We start from the raw sequence: 16,741 nt of genomic DNA on the forward strand, positions 1-16,741 counted from the left end.
TATTATAATATATATGTGTCTACTCAATTTTTACAACATAATATGTTTACTGTATAATTTTTTCATTGAATAGATTGTTTCAAACTTTCACATGTATCTGTATATTCTTCTATATATATATATTTTTGGATTATTATTTCATTATTAAAATCGTAACTATATATATAAAGATTAGTAAAATATTGTTTTATTGTTATATTCAAAGATATTGTAATATTTCACAAATTTAGAAAGTTTTTAAAAAATTAAATTTTTCGCTTCATAGATTTATATTATCAAGTAAATAATTAAACATTTAGTTTTTGCTTAATTTTAAAAATAAACTATATAGTTTAAAATTTGTTTTCATTGGTTTAAAATAGTAAAGATTAATCATTGTTAGATAATATGATTTTTGTTATTTAAAAAAAAATCTTTATAATTTTAAAAGTTAACATCGACAAATATTTAAATATTTAGCATATAGAGGTATAATATTATAACATTAAATTATATCTATTTAATTTATATTATTTATAAATCTAATGGATCATCTATTGTTTAAATCCTATTATTGATAGTCCAATAAAAATTTCTGGTAGGTCCAGAATTTAAATGATAAGATTAGATTAGATATTAAATGTAACATGATTTTCTAGGAATAAGTCCAATAGATCCATTTTTTTAAAAAATAACACATGAATCAAGGTTGTGACTTCTGTTTTAATATCTAAGATTTAAAATATTTAGACCACAATAGTTGTATGTATACTATTCACTCATTGGCAAATAAATTAACTGAATTAAAGAAAAAAACATAACACAAAATTGGAATCCATTCTTTTTAGTATTAAGATAAACATAATCTATAATAAAAATAATAAAATATAAAAATAATAAAATATAATAAAAATAATAAAATATAAAAATTAAGATCAAACATCATTATACATAATACAAGTCAGATTAAAAACATATAAATTAACTATTGAGAGTCCAAAAAATGGATTCACTATAAATCCACTAAGTTTTAGCAGAATGTAAACTACATGTTCATCTACGACGCACAACGGGTTTATATACTTCTCTTCCAGATCTTGACATTGCATAATTGCAATGAAAAATATAGTAGTATAAACATATCATACATGAATCATATTCCGCGCGAAGCGCAGACCTACCCTAGTAACACATAAGAAAGAGAAATGCTGAATGATAAGGCTACCAATGTAAATCCATACACTTTATCTTACCAAATATACAAATACATTCAAATCATGCATACATCTGCAATTACCTATTGATATTTGTATATTCACCTGAATGAGCCTATAATTTATTTGTCTGATACAAACTAAGTGATGCATGCAATACGATCTTTTTTATTGTAGTGTTCTTTGGGATGTAAATATCAAGAGTGATTAATGAGTTTCTATGAGAATTCAGCGGCGATTGTCATCATCGTTGGCCGGAACTGGGGATTCGCTTGCAAGCACAGCACCGCCACTTTTACCATCTTCAAGAGCTCATCTCTAATCTCCGCCTCTGGCATACGCAGACGTTCATCGGAAATGCTTCTCAGTGACAGAGTTGTCCCGGGAGAAGAAGACAAAGTCGAAACCAAATCCCCCGGATGTTTCCCCTTTATCACTTCAAGCATCAAAACCCCAAAGCTATACACATCACTTTTCTCCGTCACTCTCATTGCGTAAGCTAATTCTGTAAAGATATAAAAAAAAAAAACAATTAAAATTCAATTTCGGGAATTTTAGAAATTTTGATTTCGGGAATTTAATTTTACCTGGAGCGACGTAGCCGTAGGTGCCAGCAACGGCGGACCAATTGGATGAATCCGTCTTGAGAAGCTTCGCTGTCCCAAAATCGGAGATCTTAGGTTCGTAATCGTTGCCGAGAAGGATGTTTCCGCTGCTAATATCACGGTGCACGATGGGAGATGATCGGTCATGATGCATATACGACAACGCGTACGCTACGCCTTTGACGATGTTGATTCTCTTAACCCAATCGAGCCGTTTAGCTTCGTCGTCGCTGGACAACACTTTCCTTAAGCTTCCTTTTTCCATGTACTCGTAGATGAGGAATGTGTGGCGGCGGAAGGAGCAATAGCCGAATAGCTTCACCACGTTCCGGTGACGGATCTCCGTTAACGCTCTCACTTCGTTTAAGAAGTCTTGTTTCGTTATCTCTGTAGTTTCGTGTAGCTTTTTCACGGCTACGGTTGTGCCTAACGAGAGCTTTGCTTTGTAGACTTTGCCGTGTCCTCCGGTTCCGATTAGGTATCTTGGATCGAAATCTTTGGTTGATTTGATGATCTCTTGATATTTGACTTTGCCGCCAGAGCTAAAGATTGACAAACTCTCTCCTTTTTCTGAATCTGATTTGTCTTCAGTTCTTCTTGGCTTTCGTTTCTTGAGGTAGTAAGTAAATGTCCCACTGAGAACCACGAGCGCCCCTAGGATCGGTACTAATATCCACACAACAAGGTTGCCGTCCTTCTTTTTCGATTTCTTGATCGCAGCTGAAGTGACTGGGCATGGTTTCAACCTCTGTTTACTTGCGTTACTGCATAAGCCTCTGTTTCCTTTCAACGCTTTTGCGGTTGCGTTTCCAAACGCAGGGATGTCTGGAAGTGGACCCTCGAGGTTATTGTTTGATATATCGATGTATATCAGGGCTTTCATGTCCTTGAAACTTGGTAGAATTTGACCAGAGAGATTGTTGTACGAGAGGTCGAGCTTCTCAAGGCTTTCCAGGGAGCTGAGTGGTGGGATTTCTCCGTTGAGCTTGTTGTGGCTGAGATCAAGATTAGATAACTGAATCAGCTTTGTTAACCCCATTGGAATGCGTTCCTCCAACTTGTTTCTGCTCAGGTTCATGTAATGAAGATTTGGTAAGGAGTTCAAGGTTTGTGGGATGTTGGAGCTGAATCTGTTTGAGGACAAGTCAAGATACTCAAGCTTGGTCAAGAATCTTATTCCTTCTGGGATTCTTCCAGAAAACTGATTCCCATTCAGTTTTAGCCTTGTCAAAGCCGTGAGATTTCCAATTGCTTCTGGAAGTACACCAGTGAGGTTGTTGGTAGATAGGTCCAGCTCACCAAGTTGCGTCATCCTCCAAATCTCGGGTGGGATAGGACCCGTTATGTTGTTGTTTGACATGATCAAGTAGAGTAGCTTTCGACTCTTGTCCCAGTTGCCTGAAATCCGGCCGTGGAATTTGTTGTGGCTGAGATCAATGAAATCAAGATGCGGGTAAACCCCGAATGCCTCAGATACATCTCCGGTGAATCGGTTCCCTGTGAATCTTGCTCTCATCAAGCTTTTGCAGTCTCTCACGCTTTTTGGGATAGGACCTTCGAGGTGATTATCATCTAGTGTGAGGTTCTCAAGCTTGCCACCGTTGCAAATGGTGTCAGGCAAGAATCCGGTGAACTTGTTTGTGTCGAGTTGCAAGACAATTAGCTCTGAAGAGTTTGCAACCCCTGAAGGGATTGGACCAGAGAGCATATTTTCACGGAGGAACAAAAACTGCAGCTTGGTAAAGTTTCCGAAGGAATGAGGAACCGAACCTGTAAGTTTGTTCTGGCTTAACTCTAAATCGGTCATGGTTTCAATGTTTCCTAGTTCGGGGGGGATGACACCAGTTAGATGATTTAGGTAAAGATGAAGAACAGTTAAGTTCTTGAGATTTCCTAGGGAAGGAGGAATTGAACCGGTAAGGTTATTTGTATGAAGGGTAAGGGAATCTAGACTGGTCATGTCACCGATCTCAGGGGGTATTTCACCCGAAAGTTTGTTTTCAAACAAGTTGAGAAGAGTTAAGTTCTTCAACTTTCCTAAACTGGAAGGAATGTGGCCGGTCATGCTGTTTCTATCAAGGCACAGCTCAACAAGATTGGCTAAGTGTCCAATCTCTGAAGGAACTGGACCAGAGAGAGAGTTGATAAAAAGATACAGGTTAACCAAGTTTGATAGGTTTCCAATGGAAGAGGGTATTGGTCCGGACAAGATATTGTCATACAAGGCAATTTCTCGAACCGAAGTTAAGAGACCTATCTCAGATGGAATCGACCCGTTTAACTGGTTTTCGACAAGATGGAGAGTTTCGAGGTTTCGTAACTTGCCAAGCTCAGGTGGGATTTCTCCAGTCAACTGGTTTATGGAGAGATCAAAGTATATGAGTTTAGTGAGGTTTCCGAACTGGGGAGGGATGGTTCCAGAGAAACGGTTCATACTAAGATCAACGTAAGCTAGGTTTGGGAGAGAAGAAAAAGGGAAATCTTGGAATGTACCTTCAATGGAAGTGTCAGTCAGGTTTAACCTAATGATACTGCCTAGTTGGTCGCAGGAAACGCCATACCATCTGGTGCAGAAGCTTGTATTGATGTTTGTGTTGATGACCCACGAAGACAGCTTTGATGAGCTTGTCTGGTTCGTGAAAGTCGATTTCCATTTGAGAAGAGCGTTTGCTTCTGAGATAGTTGCAGAAACTGCAATAGAACTGCCCAAAATTATGGTTATGATGAAAATAAAATGAAGATCGTAAGCATTCTTCTCTACAAAACCCATCTCACACTCTCTCTGATCTTGGTTGATGCGAGATAAGGTTATACCAGTCCTGGCTCTTTTATGATCGTTAATTTCACATAGTGATTGACTTGGGGTCGTCTCCTTGATAATGAAAGTCTAACCCGTCAAAGGGTTCATGTAACATTTTCCTTTTTGAACAACACGGTTAGTATAACTAGTTAGCTACTAGTATTATCAGCCCGGACAATTTTCAAGTTTTGGTCACAAAAATAGACGAAAATGATCAAAATGTTTCATTTAATAGTTAAAAAAACACTAATACCCTAGATATATTAAAAATATATATTTTTTTTATAGTTTTAGATTATATGTTTTCAAATTCTAATTTTTTTATAAATTTTTTTTTGATTTTTTTTTCAAATTTTCTTTTTCTAATTCGAAAATACTTTTTAAAATTTTATTTTTAAATTTTTAATATTTATTTTCTATTTTATAAAATTTTAAAGCTCAAACCCAAATCCCCACTCCTTAACTCTAAACCCTAAGATTTGGATTAGTTAACCATAATGATATAAGTGTATATTTACCTCTTTAATAAAAAATTTTGGTCATTTTAATTCTTAGAGTCTATATTTGTGATATAAACTTTTTGAGTGATATCTTAGGGTATTTTCCTTTATATTATTTTGTTTTAACCAGATTCTAGTGTTATCTTTTTCTTTATCAAAATTAAATTTTATTTTAGTCACATTTTTTTTGTCAACAATATAGTCACATTTATAACTAGATTAAATGGAGACCAAAATCAGACGTGTTAGCATTTGAAACAAAATTAGAAAGGTAAATATTGTTATGAGCTTTTCCAAAAAGAGATACATGTTTGGAAGCAACTTTTATTTACAAATATTAATTTGTAAATACCAACACATAAAATTATAATTAATATATATGATCCATCAGTTTTATTTGTATTTGGTTTGTAAATAATTCTTCTTTCAAATATTTTTATTTTTTTTTGAATATAACATAACAAAAAGTAAAATATAATATAATATAATATAAAAAGTCAAACTTTTATTGAAATTTTTTGATCGAAAGATTTTAAAAATTTGAAGCTTGTATAAAGATCACTTAGATAAATGTCTGATTTAGAATTAAAAAAAAAAGATATTTAGTTCAATAGACATAGTAGAGACCCAAATTAGCACATCTCGGTTTGCTCGGACCATTATACCCCTCCATTATGATGAAAAAACCAGGTTCGTACACTGGTGTGGCAGGTCGTCTGAAATATTTGTCAGTCATGTGGAATGGTTTTCGAGGTCGTAGGTTCTCAGGTGGCCTACTTCTGCTTCATTAGCACTCATAAACATTGCATTATCTCTTCTTCCTTTTTCTTGCTACATTTTTTCTCCGTTAAACATTCCACTCTTTTCTTTTTTCTTGCTACAATTTTTCTCCGTAAAACATTGCATTCTCTCATCTTTTCATAATACAATTTTAGTTGGAGATATAAATTTGGTCTCTGGAAAAGCTTGCCGACTTCCGTAAATTCTGTAGCGTTTGATGAAAAAGCGTAAATCTACAGTAATAAACTTATGGAAATGAAAACTTGACAACTACTTTTTTTGTGTTTACGATGAATCACACTAGAACTCATGAATGGAATTGACCATCAGATACTTTACAAGTTATTAATGAGTTAACAAATTTTTAACATGTTACAAAATTTATTAGCGAGTAAACAAAATTTTAACATGTTATAAACTTTGTTATCGAGTTATATCTTTATATATAAAAGATAGTTTGCTCTCTCCTGGTGAAGCCACCTAGGATCCACATAGGAAAGTCGAGTACTTACGTTTTGACACGTGTCTTTCTAAGTCGCACGCTGCGTTTCATTATTAAATGATGTGTGCAATTTGTTTGGACTAGGGACTTTACCGGTTTCAATTGTTGGGCTTCAAAGTATGTTATTTTGGGCTGTTGTAAACAAAAGCGTTACATTAACGTCTTCATCAATGGCGACCATCGACATCTAGGGTTCATGCCTTCTTCTAGCTCTGATCAGTTCAGCCAACAATGGAGATAGGGAGGGTTATGTGAGACAAATATTCACGATGAATCTCTGGATCTAGATACCTTCGTGTCCTTTCGCTTGAGTTGTCCCAGAACCGTTACGAAGTGCATTGATTCATTCCCACCGTCTTAACTTCTTTGACCCAATCCAAGCACGACTCCTTTCTTCTAAGGTGGTTCTTCAACTATAAATAGGTGAGGCTTCATCCCGTGAATATCATCTCTACTAATCCTAATAACTCTTGAGACTTTTTTACAGTGGAATGATTTTGGTTACGTTTATTGATTTGGTTTTTGTTTGTTGATGTAAGACTGGGTATCTTATTTTAATTTAGAAAGCTTTAGTTAGGATTTAGTTTTTTTATTTGGTGATGTAAGATGATTTTGATTATGTATACTGATTTAAAAAACTTTATATGATTTTGGTTTTGTGTATTGATTTTGTTTTTGTTTGTTAATGTAAGATTATTTTGGTTCCATTTATTGATTAAAAAAGCTTAAATCTTGACACCGTGTGGAATTAAGAGTTGCTGATGAGGCTGACGATGCTGTTTTGATACTCTGTATTTTATAGGCTGGAGTTGTTGAGAACACAGAAGATAATCATCCTCTGTTTACACTGCAAAGCATCAGACCTTCACAGCCTCACGCACTTTCGACGAGCGTCAGCGTCTTCGAGTTCCTGATATGTAAGTTTGTAACTATATTGGATACTGCTCTTCAGTACTGTCAAAATAACAATGTGTGTATTGGTGTTATCAGGGAGGCAACGGTGGTCTAGGAGATGATATGAACAGTGGAAGCTCAACTTAAGTTCAATCTAAAACTGTAAGCCCTTTTTCATTTTGGAGCAATGCTATTTATTCCATTTTGCAGTCACTATTGGTGCTATTGGACAAAGGTGAAACTGTTCACTGAATGATAAAGGTTCAAGCAATTAAATGCTATTCAGAGAAATACATGTTTCACTTCCCATGAGTCATTTTGAAGCTTCATTGAGAACATATTTCAGGTTTACCCTACTGTCAAATGATTTTATACTAATGTGTTACGTACTGCATATAACTGATCGTATGGAGTGTTAGAAAATAATTATGAAAGTGGTCTTTAAATCCCCATAGTAGCTTGAGCTGTACCTAAGTGAGAAAACCAAGTTCCAACACTTTTTTTTGCTGGACAGGTATGGAAGATTCGACCAGCCCATTGATTGGAAATTTATAACCCATGAATCAGTTTCTAACTCATATATTGTTTTCTATTCAAGGTTATGAAAAATGTCAAAAGATAAAAGCAAACCCTGCTTTATTTAACAAGATTCTCCTAAAGGAGGTCAATGGCAAGGAGTGATTGAAGCTTCAAGTTATGTACAAGCTCCATCAATCTGACATATCTTGAGTAAAACAAAACACAGAATTGTAGATTGGATTAGTGAAAGTTTTATCTTCACTTACCATTGTTCCTTAGATTTCTTATACTAACTTTTTGTTTCTCAAATGAGAGAAAACTGAGATCTCGCATTTTGTGAATTTGAAAGAACTCAAAATGCCTCGACTCTCAATCAGAAACGGAAAAGGAACAGAGAACAACTCAAAATGCATTTAAGGTTCATTGTGCAGGCGTTGTTGTAAAGGAATATTAAAATTGGGACTGCATTTTCATCAAAATATTGTCTACCACCTACTGAGTTTCAAGCCAATCAAGCTTAAGTGGCAGCAGTTGCCATCTACTGCAGTCTTAGGAATCCAAAGCACTTAGATGGTTCCAAAATAAGTATAACCTAAACATGTTTTTAAACAACTAAAAAAATAAATTTTTGAATATTAATATTAATATTTTCATATTTGAAGACTATTTTAAGAGAACAAACTTAATAATACTATTTTTCATAAAGACATATGTCACATTATTTTAATTTAAATTTCAATAACTTACAAATGTTGTTTTCAAATTTTTGTCTACTATTTAAATTATGTTTAAAATGTTTTTAACTTATTTTCTAACAAATAAAAAATGATATATATATATATATATAATCTGTTTAATTTAAAAAGTATACCATTAATTAATGTTTATATGCCATCAATTGCTAGGTTACTTCTTGTTGGTTTTACTTGAACTTGCCAAAGCAACATAATTGATTATTATTATTTTTTTTTGTTTGATTTTTTAAAAATAAAAAATAAATAAAAAAATAAATAATCGAATCAATCGCAAACCGCCACGTGGTGTGGGACCTGCTAAACAGTGATGAAACGGATTCACAAGGAAGCACTTCTGCGATACAGGCTCATAAAATCAATGGGGTCCCTAATGGGGATGCTCTAATACCCCTAGCGTTAATTAATATAGAGTTAGGGTTTAGAGTTGAAGGGGGACAGAGTTTTTGGAATATGAAATTTAAGATTCCAATAAATATATAAATAAATACTTAAAAAATATAAATTTTTTTTTTAAAGTAGCTTCAAACATAATTTTCGATTTTCAAAAAGAAAATTTTCAAAAATAAAAAAAAAAATAAAAAGAAAGTTTATAAACAATTTTGAATTTGGAAAAGTATAATTCGAAAACATAAAAAAAAGGAAAGGTAGTCGATAGGTTGTTATATGTTTTCAACTTAATTACTATGTTTCTTCTTTTCCTTAGGTTCTCATCAGCATCTGTCAATTATTTTAGATTAATAAAGTTAATGTTATGTTTTTGGTATGGCATGTGAGTTTTTTGGATTGAGTCCAGCAGCAGCAGATCCCAAGGGTTTAACAAGTTTAAGTGCAGTTGGCGGCAAGATGAAACAATTAGATATGTAGGTTTAACAACAAGATCTGAGAAATAATTTTAGGAATGAAGAGGAAAATAAAAAAAAAGCTTTAAAACAGAGGACAAAGCGTTGAGAAGAAAAATAATTAGAGGCTTAACATGGAAACAAAGAAAACAATTAAAGAAATTTGCTCAAAAAAAACAATGAGAGAAGCTCTTTATACAAATCTGAGGGGATCATGCACGTACGATACGTTCTTCAAATGAGTAGTTTCATTACACAAGCAAAAATATATCTTATCACATATAATCTTTCCTCAACTAAAACTTTCTATAAGAAAAAAAAATCATTATCATAAACATTTCTTACAAATGCAAACCTAAAAACAAACCACAAAATCATATAAAAAATAATAATTTAGATCACAAGTAAAGTATATCCTGCCCGTAGGGCGGGCCGGCCCTAGTTTATTTATAACACGTTAAACAAGTTAGTAGCTTAACAATATACTATATAAATCTGTATAATTTTCAATGTAACCGTATTATTTAACAGTTAAACAAAAAGTTAACTAATTAATATTAAAGTTAACAAGTAAAATAAAATCTCCTTGAAACATGGAAGAAGGTGTTACTGATTGTTAGTGGTTAAGTTATTTGTTAGAAACTGCACTTATGAAATAGCCTTGTTTGTTGTAGATACCTAATTTGTTAGATGATACATGTTTTATTAACTGATATATTATTTGATAGATAGTTTGTTAAGTGATATATTGTTTAGTGTGAGATCTAAATCTCACAATCAGAAATTTACATAGGTTAAATTATAGGTTAGCATGCTACGTACATCGATAACAGTCAATATCAATGTTATTATTGACATTACATTGGTTAGCAGGCTATATGCATCGATAACGGCCAACCTACAAAACATTTATCGAATAACAAATCATACTTGACAAAAAAATAATATACCAAAAAGTACAAACTAACAAATTAGCTAATAAAATACACAAACATGTTTTACTAATAATCATAATTATGTATAACATGTTAAAATAATCAATAACATACATAATTAAGCATGATGATATCTACATCGGAAACATGGATCGGGGAACAAAAAATGTATCATCTGATAAATTATGTATTAAGCAAAATGTAGCCGCTAACAAACAATGTATCATATAATCAACCATGTTAAGGGATTCATCAAAATCCTTAATAAGCTTTGCATGCTCAAGGACTATATGAGGGGAGTGTGATGAAGATAGCAACATGACAATGATGAACTGACCAAATGCCCCGGAAAATGACCGGTTCTTATCGAGAGAAAGACTCTCAAAAGTTGACTACCGGAGAAAATCTATCTCCTCCAAATCTAGTTCATCGAGACTGGATTCTGTGGCGAACATGCGGGGTGGGAGATCCGAAAATTCCATTGTTTGTAATTGCAAGTAATTGGAACAAAAAAAGTTGAAACAATGTTAGTTTGGAGAAAAAAATGGTTAAGAAATGAAAGAGAAAGAGAAGACTCACAGATTATTAGGTTGAAATTAAATATAAACATTAAAAAAGTATTAAAACATGTCTGTTTTCTACGAAGTACATAGCTCATATGTCGTGTCGAACGGATACAAACACAACTACATTTATGTCCAATTGGGTTGTTAGCGCTGTCAAGTCCGAATCTAACATTAATACCAGTCCATAGTACTGCATGCGCAGTATAGATTGAGGGGTAATATCGTCCTAAAATATTTTATCTTATGTTGGGATAGATTGCTAATTATGGTGGTGTTTGGGGCTATAGGTGCCAAAACTATAAAAATAAACACATTTTGGTATTCTTTTGTTAGACTTGCAGTTTTTTCTATTCTTTTTCATCACCTCTTTCTGTAATCATCACTAATCTTGAAATTAAACAGTAAGACAAAAACATATATATAATAGATTCATAAACAGATCTTTAAAATAGTTGAATATGTTCTATTATAAAAAAAACATATAGTAAGATAGTTAAACCACAACAAATGATTAGTAAATACTAAATTTGTATATAGCTGTTTCAGATATACATATTGATACCTAAGCTTTCTGACAAAATTCTGAACTTTTTTTTTTCTTTTTTGAAGAAAGCTTTGAAACTGGAGTACATTTAAGTAACATCTTCAGCCTGACTCATGCCAAAAGAACTAAAATGAATGAGAGACCAATGAACTGGAAATAGGAGAAAATTAAATCTGAAATTAAACTTGAGTAATTTTTTTACAGCACTCAGAACACAAGGAAAATAGGAAGAAGAAATGATGGTAAAGGAAAGATATAGAAATAATAAATTAGTTGTTTGAATTTATATAAGAGTTGTTGACAAAAAAAAGAATTTATATAAGAGTTAAACAGTTTGAACTTTGAAATCGTAGCATAATTTTTACAAAAGACAGTGTTTTAAAGAAATTGGAACGTCGTAGTGACATAAGAAAATGCAGGGAGTCGGTAGTTTTATATATATAGTTTTCTAAAAATTTAAAATTTAAAATCAAAAAATTATTTTAATTATTTTGGTTTTTAAAACATAAAGACATGTGTCAGATTTTTGTTGGCCTAGTGATTTCTGCTTTGATATATATAAAGGATTATCTAATTAATTCAAGAAAAATCAGCCAGAAGATATTTTATGGGTTCTTACGTTGAATATTCAATTGATTCTTAATGCAGTTCATTGTTTGTGGAAGACAATTAGTCCGTGACGACTTGGATTTGATTATAATTCACCAAAGACAAAATGAACTTGTTTTCTTCTCAATTTTCCTGCCTTGTGTCTAAGTGTCTTTCTAGTCAGACTCCAAAATTTTGTTTGAGTGAAACATTTTCATAGTTTTCTTCTTATGTGCAATGCCATTTTTGGTTTTTCAGGTTTAATTAAATGTTTTCCTGCACCATGTCCAGAAATAAAAGTTTTAAAATTGAAATTATTTTTAAAACCAAAATTTGTTAAATTTTAATTTTAGTTTAATTATAGGGAAATTCTCTAAGATAACACTTTTTAAGTTTTGTCACAAAATAGCGATCAATGAAATAAATAACCAAAAAAAGTTTTATTAAAGAGTAAAAATACATATATCCTAGGATTAACTAATCTAGACTTAAGGTTTAGTGTTAAGGGGTGGGTTTTTGAGGATAGAGTTTCAAATTTAAATTTTTAAAAAATATATTAAAATTTTCAAAATAAAAATGGATTATTTTGGTCATTTTGCTTAATGAAATGTATTTTTGCGACAAAAACTTAAAAATAGCTATTTGAGAGAATTGCCCTTAATTATATATAAAAAATTAAGATAAAATAAATATTTTTACTTATTTTTTTAAAAATAATATGTATGTAGATATTTAAAATTAGAATCGTGGAAATATTTTTAATCTATTTACTTTGGTTAAAATATATTAAATCTTTTTTTATCAACAATATAAACAAACTCAACCAAAACTCTGCAAACTAAGATGATAACATCAATGTATAGATAAGGGGTTTTAGTAATTAAACCCTTTAACTAAAGATGAATCGTAAAAAAAACCCTCAACTAAAAATCTTGTGAAATAAACCATCAACTTTAGTTCCGTTAACATATGTTACCCTCCGTCTAAAAAACCGTAACGGAGGGTGACATATGTTAACCGTTTATAATTTGAGGGTTTAGTTCACTGGATTTTTAGTTGAGGGTTTTTTTTTACGATTCATCTTTAGTTGAGGAGTTTTATTACTAAAAGTCATTAAATGTTATTAAATTATTTATTATCATTTATACATTGTTTTAAGATTTATAAGCCTTTAAAACTAATTTATAAATTTTAATACATTAATATATTATAAAATTAATTTATACATCTTAAATTAATAATTTTCAACACTACTTACAACTTATTATAACTTATTACAGCCTGATGACGAAAATCATGAAAATAAGAAAAAGTACGTCATACTCCAAATAGAAAGATTGACTTCATGGATGAATTATCCTCGACACTACTTAAGACTTAATATAACTTAGAAACTTTCAATTATTTGATATTTGACAATGACGATATAAACACACAATTTTTTTTATATCACTATTGCCAAATATCAAATAATTTAATATTTTAAAGTTATAATAAGTTGTAAATCGTGTTGAAAATTATTAATTTAAGAGGTATAAATTAATTTTATAATAGATTAATGTATTAAAAATATAAATTAGTTTTAAAGGATTACAAATCAATCTAAAACAATGTATAAATGGATAATAAATAACTTAAAAATCCTTTAATGACTTTTAGTGATAAAAACCCCTTAACTATTTTTAAATCGTAAAAAAAACCCTCAACTAAGTTTTCAATATTATAAACCCTCAACTTATAAACCGTTAACATATGTCACCCTCCGTCACGATTTTTTAGACGGAGGATAACATATGTTAACGGAACTAAAGTTGAGAGTTTATTTCAGGGTTTTTAGTAATTAAACCCCTCAACTAAAGATGAATCGTAAAAAAAACCCTCAACTAAAAATCTTGTGAAATAAACCATCAACTTTAGTTCCGTTAACATATGTTACCCTCCGTCTAAAAAACCGTAACGGAGGGTGACATATGTTAACCGTTTATAAGTTGAGGGTTTAGTTCACTGGATTTTTAGTTGAGAGTTTTTTTTTACGATTCATCTTTAGTTGAGGAGTTTTATTACTAAAAGTCATTAAATGTTATTAAATTATTTATTATCATTTATACATTGTTTTAAGATTTATAAGCCTTTAAAACTAATTTATAAATTTTAATACATTAATATATTATAAAATTAATTTATACATCTTAAATTAATAATTTTCAACACTACTTACAACTTATTATAACTTATTACAGCCTGATGACGAAAATCATGAAAATAAGAAAAAGTACGTCATACTCCAAATAAAAAGATTGACTTCATGGATGAATTATCCTCGACACTACTTAAGACTTAATATAACTTAGAAACTTTCAATTATTTGATATTTGACAATGACGATATAAACACACAATTTTTTTTATATCACTATTGCCAAATATCAAATAATTTAATATTTTAAAGTTATAATAAGTTGTAAATCGTGTTGAAAATTATTAATTTAAGAGGTATAAATTAATTTTATAATAGATTAATGTATTAAAAATATAAATTAGTTTTAAAGGCTTACAAATCAATCTAAAACAATGTATAAATGGATAATAAATAACTTAAAAATCCTTTAATGACTTTTAGTGATAAAAACCCCTTAATTATTTTTAAATCGTAAAAAAAACCCTCAACTGAGTTTTCAACATTATAAACCCTCAACTTATAAACCGTTAACATATGTCACTCTCCGTCACGATTTTTTAGACGGAGGATAACATATGTTAACGGAACTAAAGTTGAGAGTTTATTTCAGGGTTTTTAGTAATTAAACCCCTCAACTAAAGATGAATCGTAAAAAAAACCCTCAACTAAAAATCATGTGAAATAAACCCTCAACTTTAATTCCGTTAACATATGTTACCCTCCGTCTAAAAAACCGTGACAGAGGGTGACATATGTTAACGGTTTATAAGTTGAGGGTTTATAATGTTGAAAACTTAGTTGAGGGTTTTTTTTCGATTCAAAAATAGTTGAGGGGTTTTATCACTAAAAGGGTTTTTAAGTTATTTATTATAATTTATACATTGTTTTAGATTGATTTGTAAGCCTTTAAAACTAATTTATATTTTTAATACATTAATCTATTATAAAATTAATTTATACATCTTAAATGAATAATTTTCAATACGACTTACAACTTATTATAACTTCAAAATATTAAATTATTTGATATTTGGCAATAGTGATATAAAAAAATTGTGTGCTTATATTGTCATTGTCAAATATAAAATAATTGAAGTTTTTAAGTTATATTAAATCTTAAGTAGTGTCGAGGATAATTCATCCATGAAGTCAATCTTTATATTTGGAGTAGGACGTACTTTTTCTTATTTTCATGATTTTCGTCATCCGGCTCATACTTTCCTATTTTCCTATATTGTTCTTGATTTATTGTATTACTTTATGTTTTAAATATATTATTGATCAAGAAAATAAAAATATAACATAGTTATTCAGAAATCAATGAGAATAAAAATAATCATGCATTATTCAATGAGAATAAAAATAATCATGCATTATTTTGGAGGGGGGGAAGTATGAGCCGGATGACAGAAATCATGAAAATAGAAAAAAATGTGCCATACTCTAAATAGAAAGATTGACTTCATGGATCTAAATAGAAAGATTTTTTTTGATGAAATTTCATATTTATTGATCAGAGGGAAATTTACAAAAGAATTGGCCTAATAAAGAATAAGAAAACTAAAGTATCATAATTGCAAAAATGAACTTAGAATCAAGCTGACACTTCAAACCATCTGCAAAGAAGGCCTTCCAACTTGTGTCCCCGGCGGTACTTAAGGGAGCTAATGCGATTGCGCATTGTCTTATCAATAAGACGCGTCATCTGCGATGTCGTAGACCACGGCTTCTGGTGTCGTCGTCCATTCCGTTCCCTCCAGATACTATAGATAGTCAATTGAAAAACCAGTCTGACCAGCACCGAGTCAAGAGCAGGAGTACGAGTTTGCTGAATAGACAGCAGAGTTGCAGACCAGTCTGGATTCATCCGTCGACCAAGTAAACGTCCTGCCACATTATCCCAGACCGTATAACTGTAGGGGCACGCAAAAAATAAATGATCCCTAGTCTCATCGGGTTCTACACACAGAGTACAAGGCTGAGTAATTCCCCCACTTACGCATTCGATCTCCCGTAGACAACCTATTTTTAACAGCCAACCAAGTCATGAAACTGTAACGAGGAATCCCTTGCGTAAACCACACAGCCTTACACCAAGGTACTGTCTCTCGCTTATCTCTGATCTGCTGCCAAGTTTCAGAAGTGGAAAACATGCCCTTAAACTGATCATCAGACTGCCTCCAAACCATAAGATCCTTACCATTCTCAGAGCAAGGAACTGGCGCTTCCTTTATCCGATGGCAGAGGGAAGGAAATAGTCTCCCACGGCGCTCCCTAATACTCCAGCAACCATTAGTAACAACCTCACCAACCCGAGCATTGCGCGGAACACCTAAGTGCATAGGACCGGCGTCGCCTGTAATATCTATGAGTTTCCCCTGATCAAGCCAGTTATCAAACCAGAAGAAAGCATCATTTCCATTCTGAACAGCCACCTTCAAGAAAGGGTATGCAATGTCTCTAAGCTTTAGGAGTTTTCGCCAAATCCAAGAACCCTTTTGGTTGTCTTTCACATCCCAAAAAGAGCTGTCTCGGAGTAGATA

At 31.7% G+C, this 16,741-nt stretch overlaps 1 protein-coding gene and 1 long non-coding RNA gene across 2 annotated transcripts; one reads left to right on the plus strand and one right to left on the minus strand.

Annotated features, from left to right (window-relative positions):
* Positions 1–1,185: 1,185 nt before the first annotated feature.
* LOC111215643 (MDIS1-interacting receptor like kinase 2) lies at positions 1,186–4,754 on the minus strand. The gene is made up of 2 exons (XM_022719485.2): positions 1,781–4,754; positions 1,186–1,698 (listed from the first exon to the last, which is right to left on the minus strand). The coding sequence occupies exons 1-2, from the start codon at positions 4,566–4,568 to the stop codon at positions 1,412–1,414; spliced, it is 3,075 nt and encodes a 1,024-aa protein (XP_022575206.1). The 5' UTR covers positions 4,569–4,754; the 3' UTR covers positions 1,186–1,411.
* A 1,755-nt stretch (positions 4,755–6,509) lies between these two features.
* On the plus strand, positions 6,510–8,216 carry LOC111216049. The gene is made up of 3 exons (XR_002664761.2): positions 6,510–6,803; positions 7,183–7,297; positions 7,371–8,216. It is a non-coding gene; the product is annotated as an uncharacterized LOC111216049 (long non-coding RNA).
* The last annotated feature ends 8,525 nt before the right edge of the window (positions 8,217–16,741 follow it).

Source organism: Brassica napus, chromosome A5 (assembly GCF_020379485.1).
Source record: "Brassica napus cultivar Da-Ae chromosome A5, Da-Ae, whole genome shotgun sequence".
NCBI classification, from domain to species: Eukaryota; Viridiplantae; Streptophyta; class Magnoliopsida; order Brassicales; family Brassicaceae; genus Brassica; species Brassica napus.

Coding starts and splice junctions, on each gene's coding strand:
- LOC111215643 (XM_022719485.2), bottom strand. CDS start 4,568: ATGGGTTTTGTAGAGAAGAATGCTTACGATCTTCATTTTATTTTCATC. Junction 1,699..1,780: donor CTACGGCTACGTCGCTCCAG/GTAAAATTAAAT, acceptor ATATCTTTACAG/AATTAGCTTACGCAATGAGA.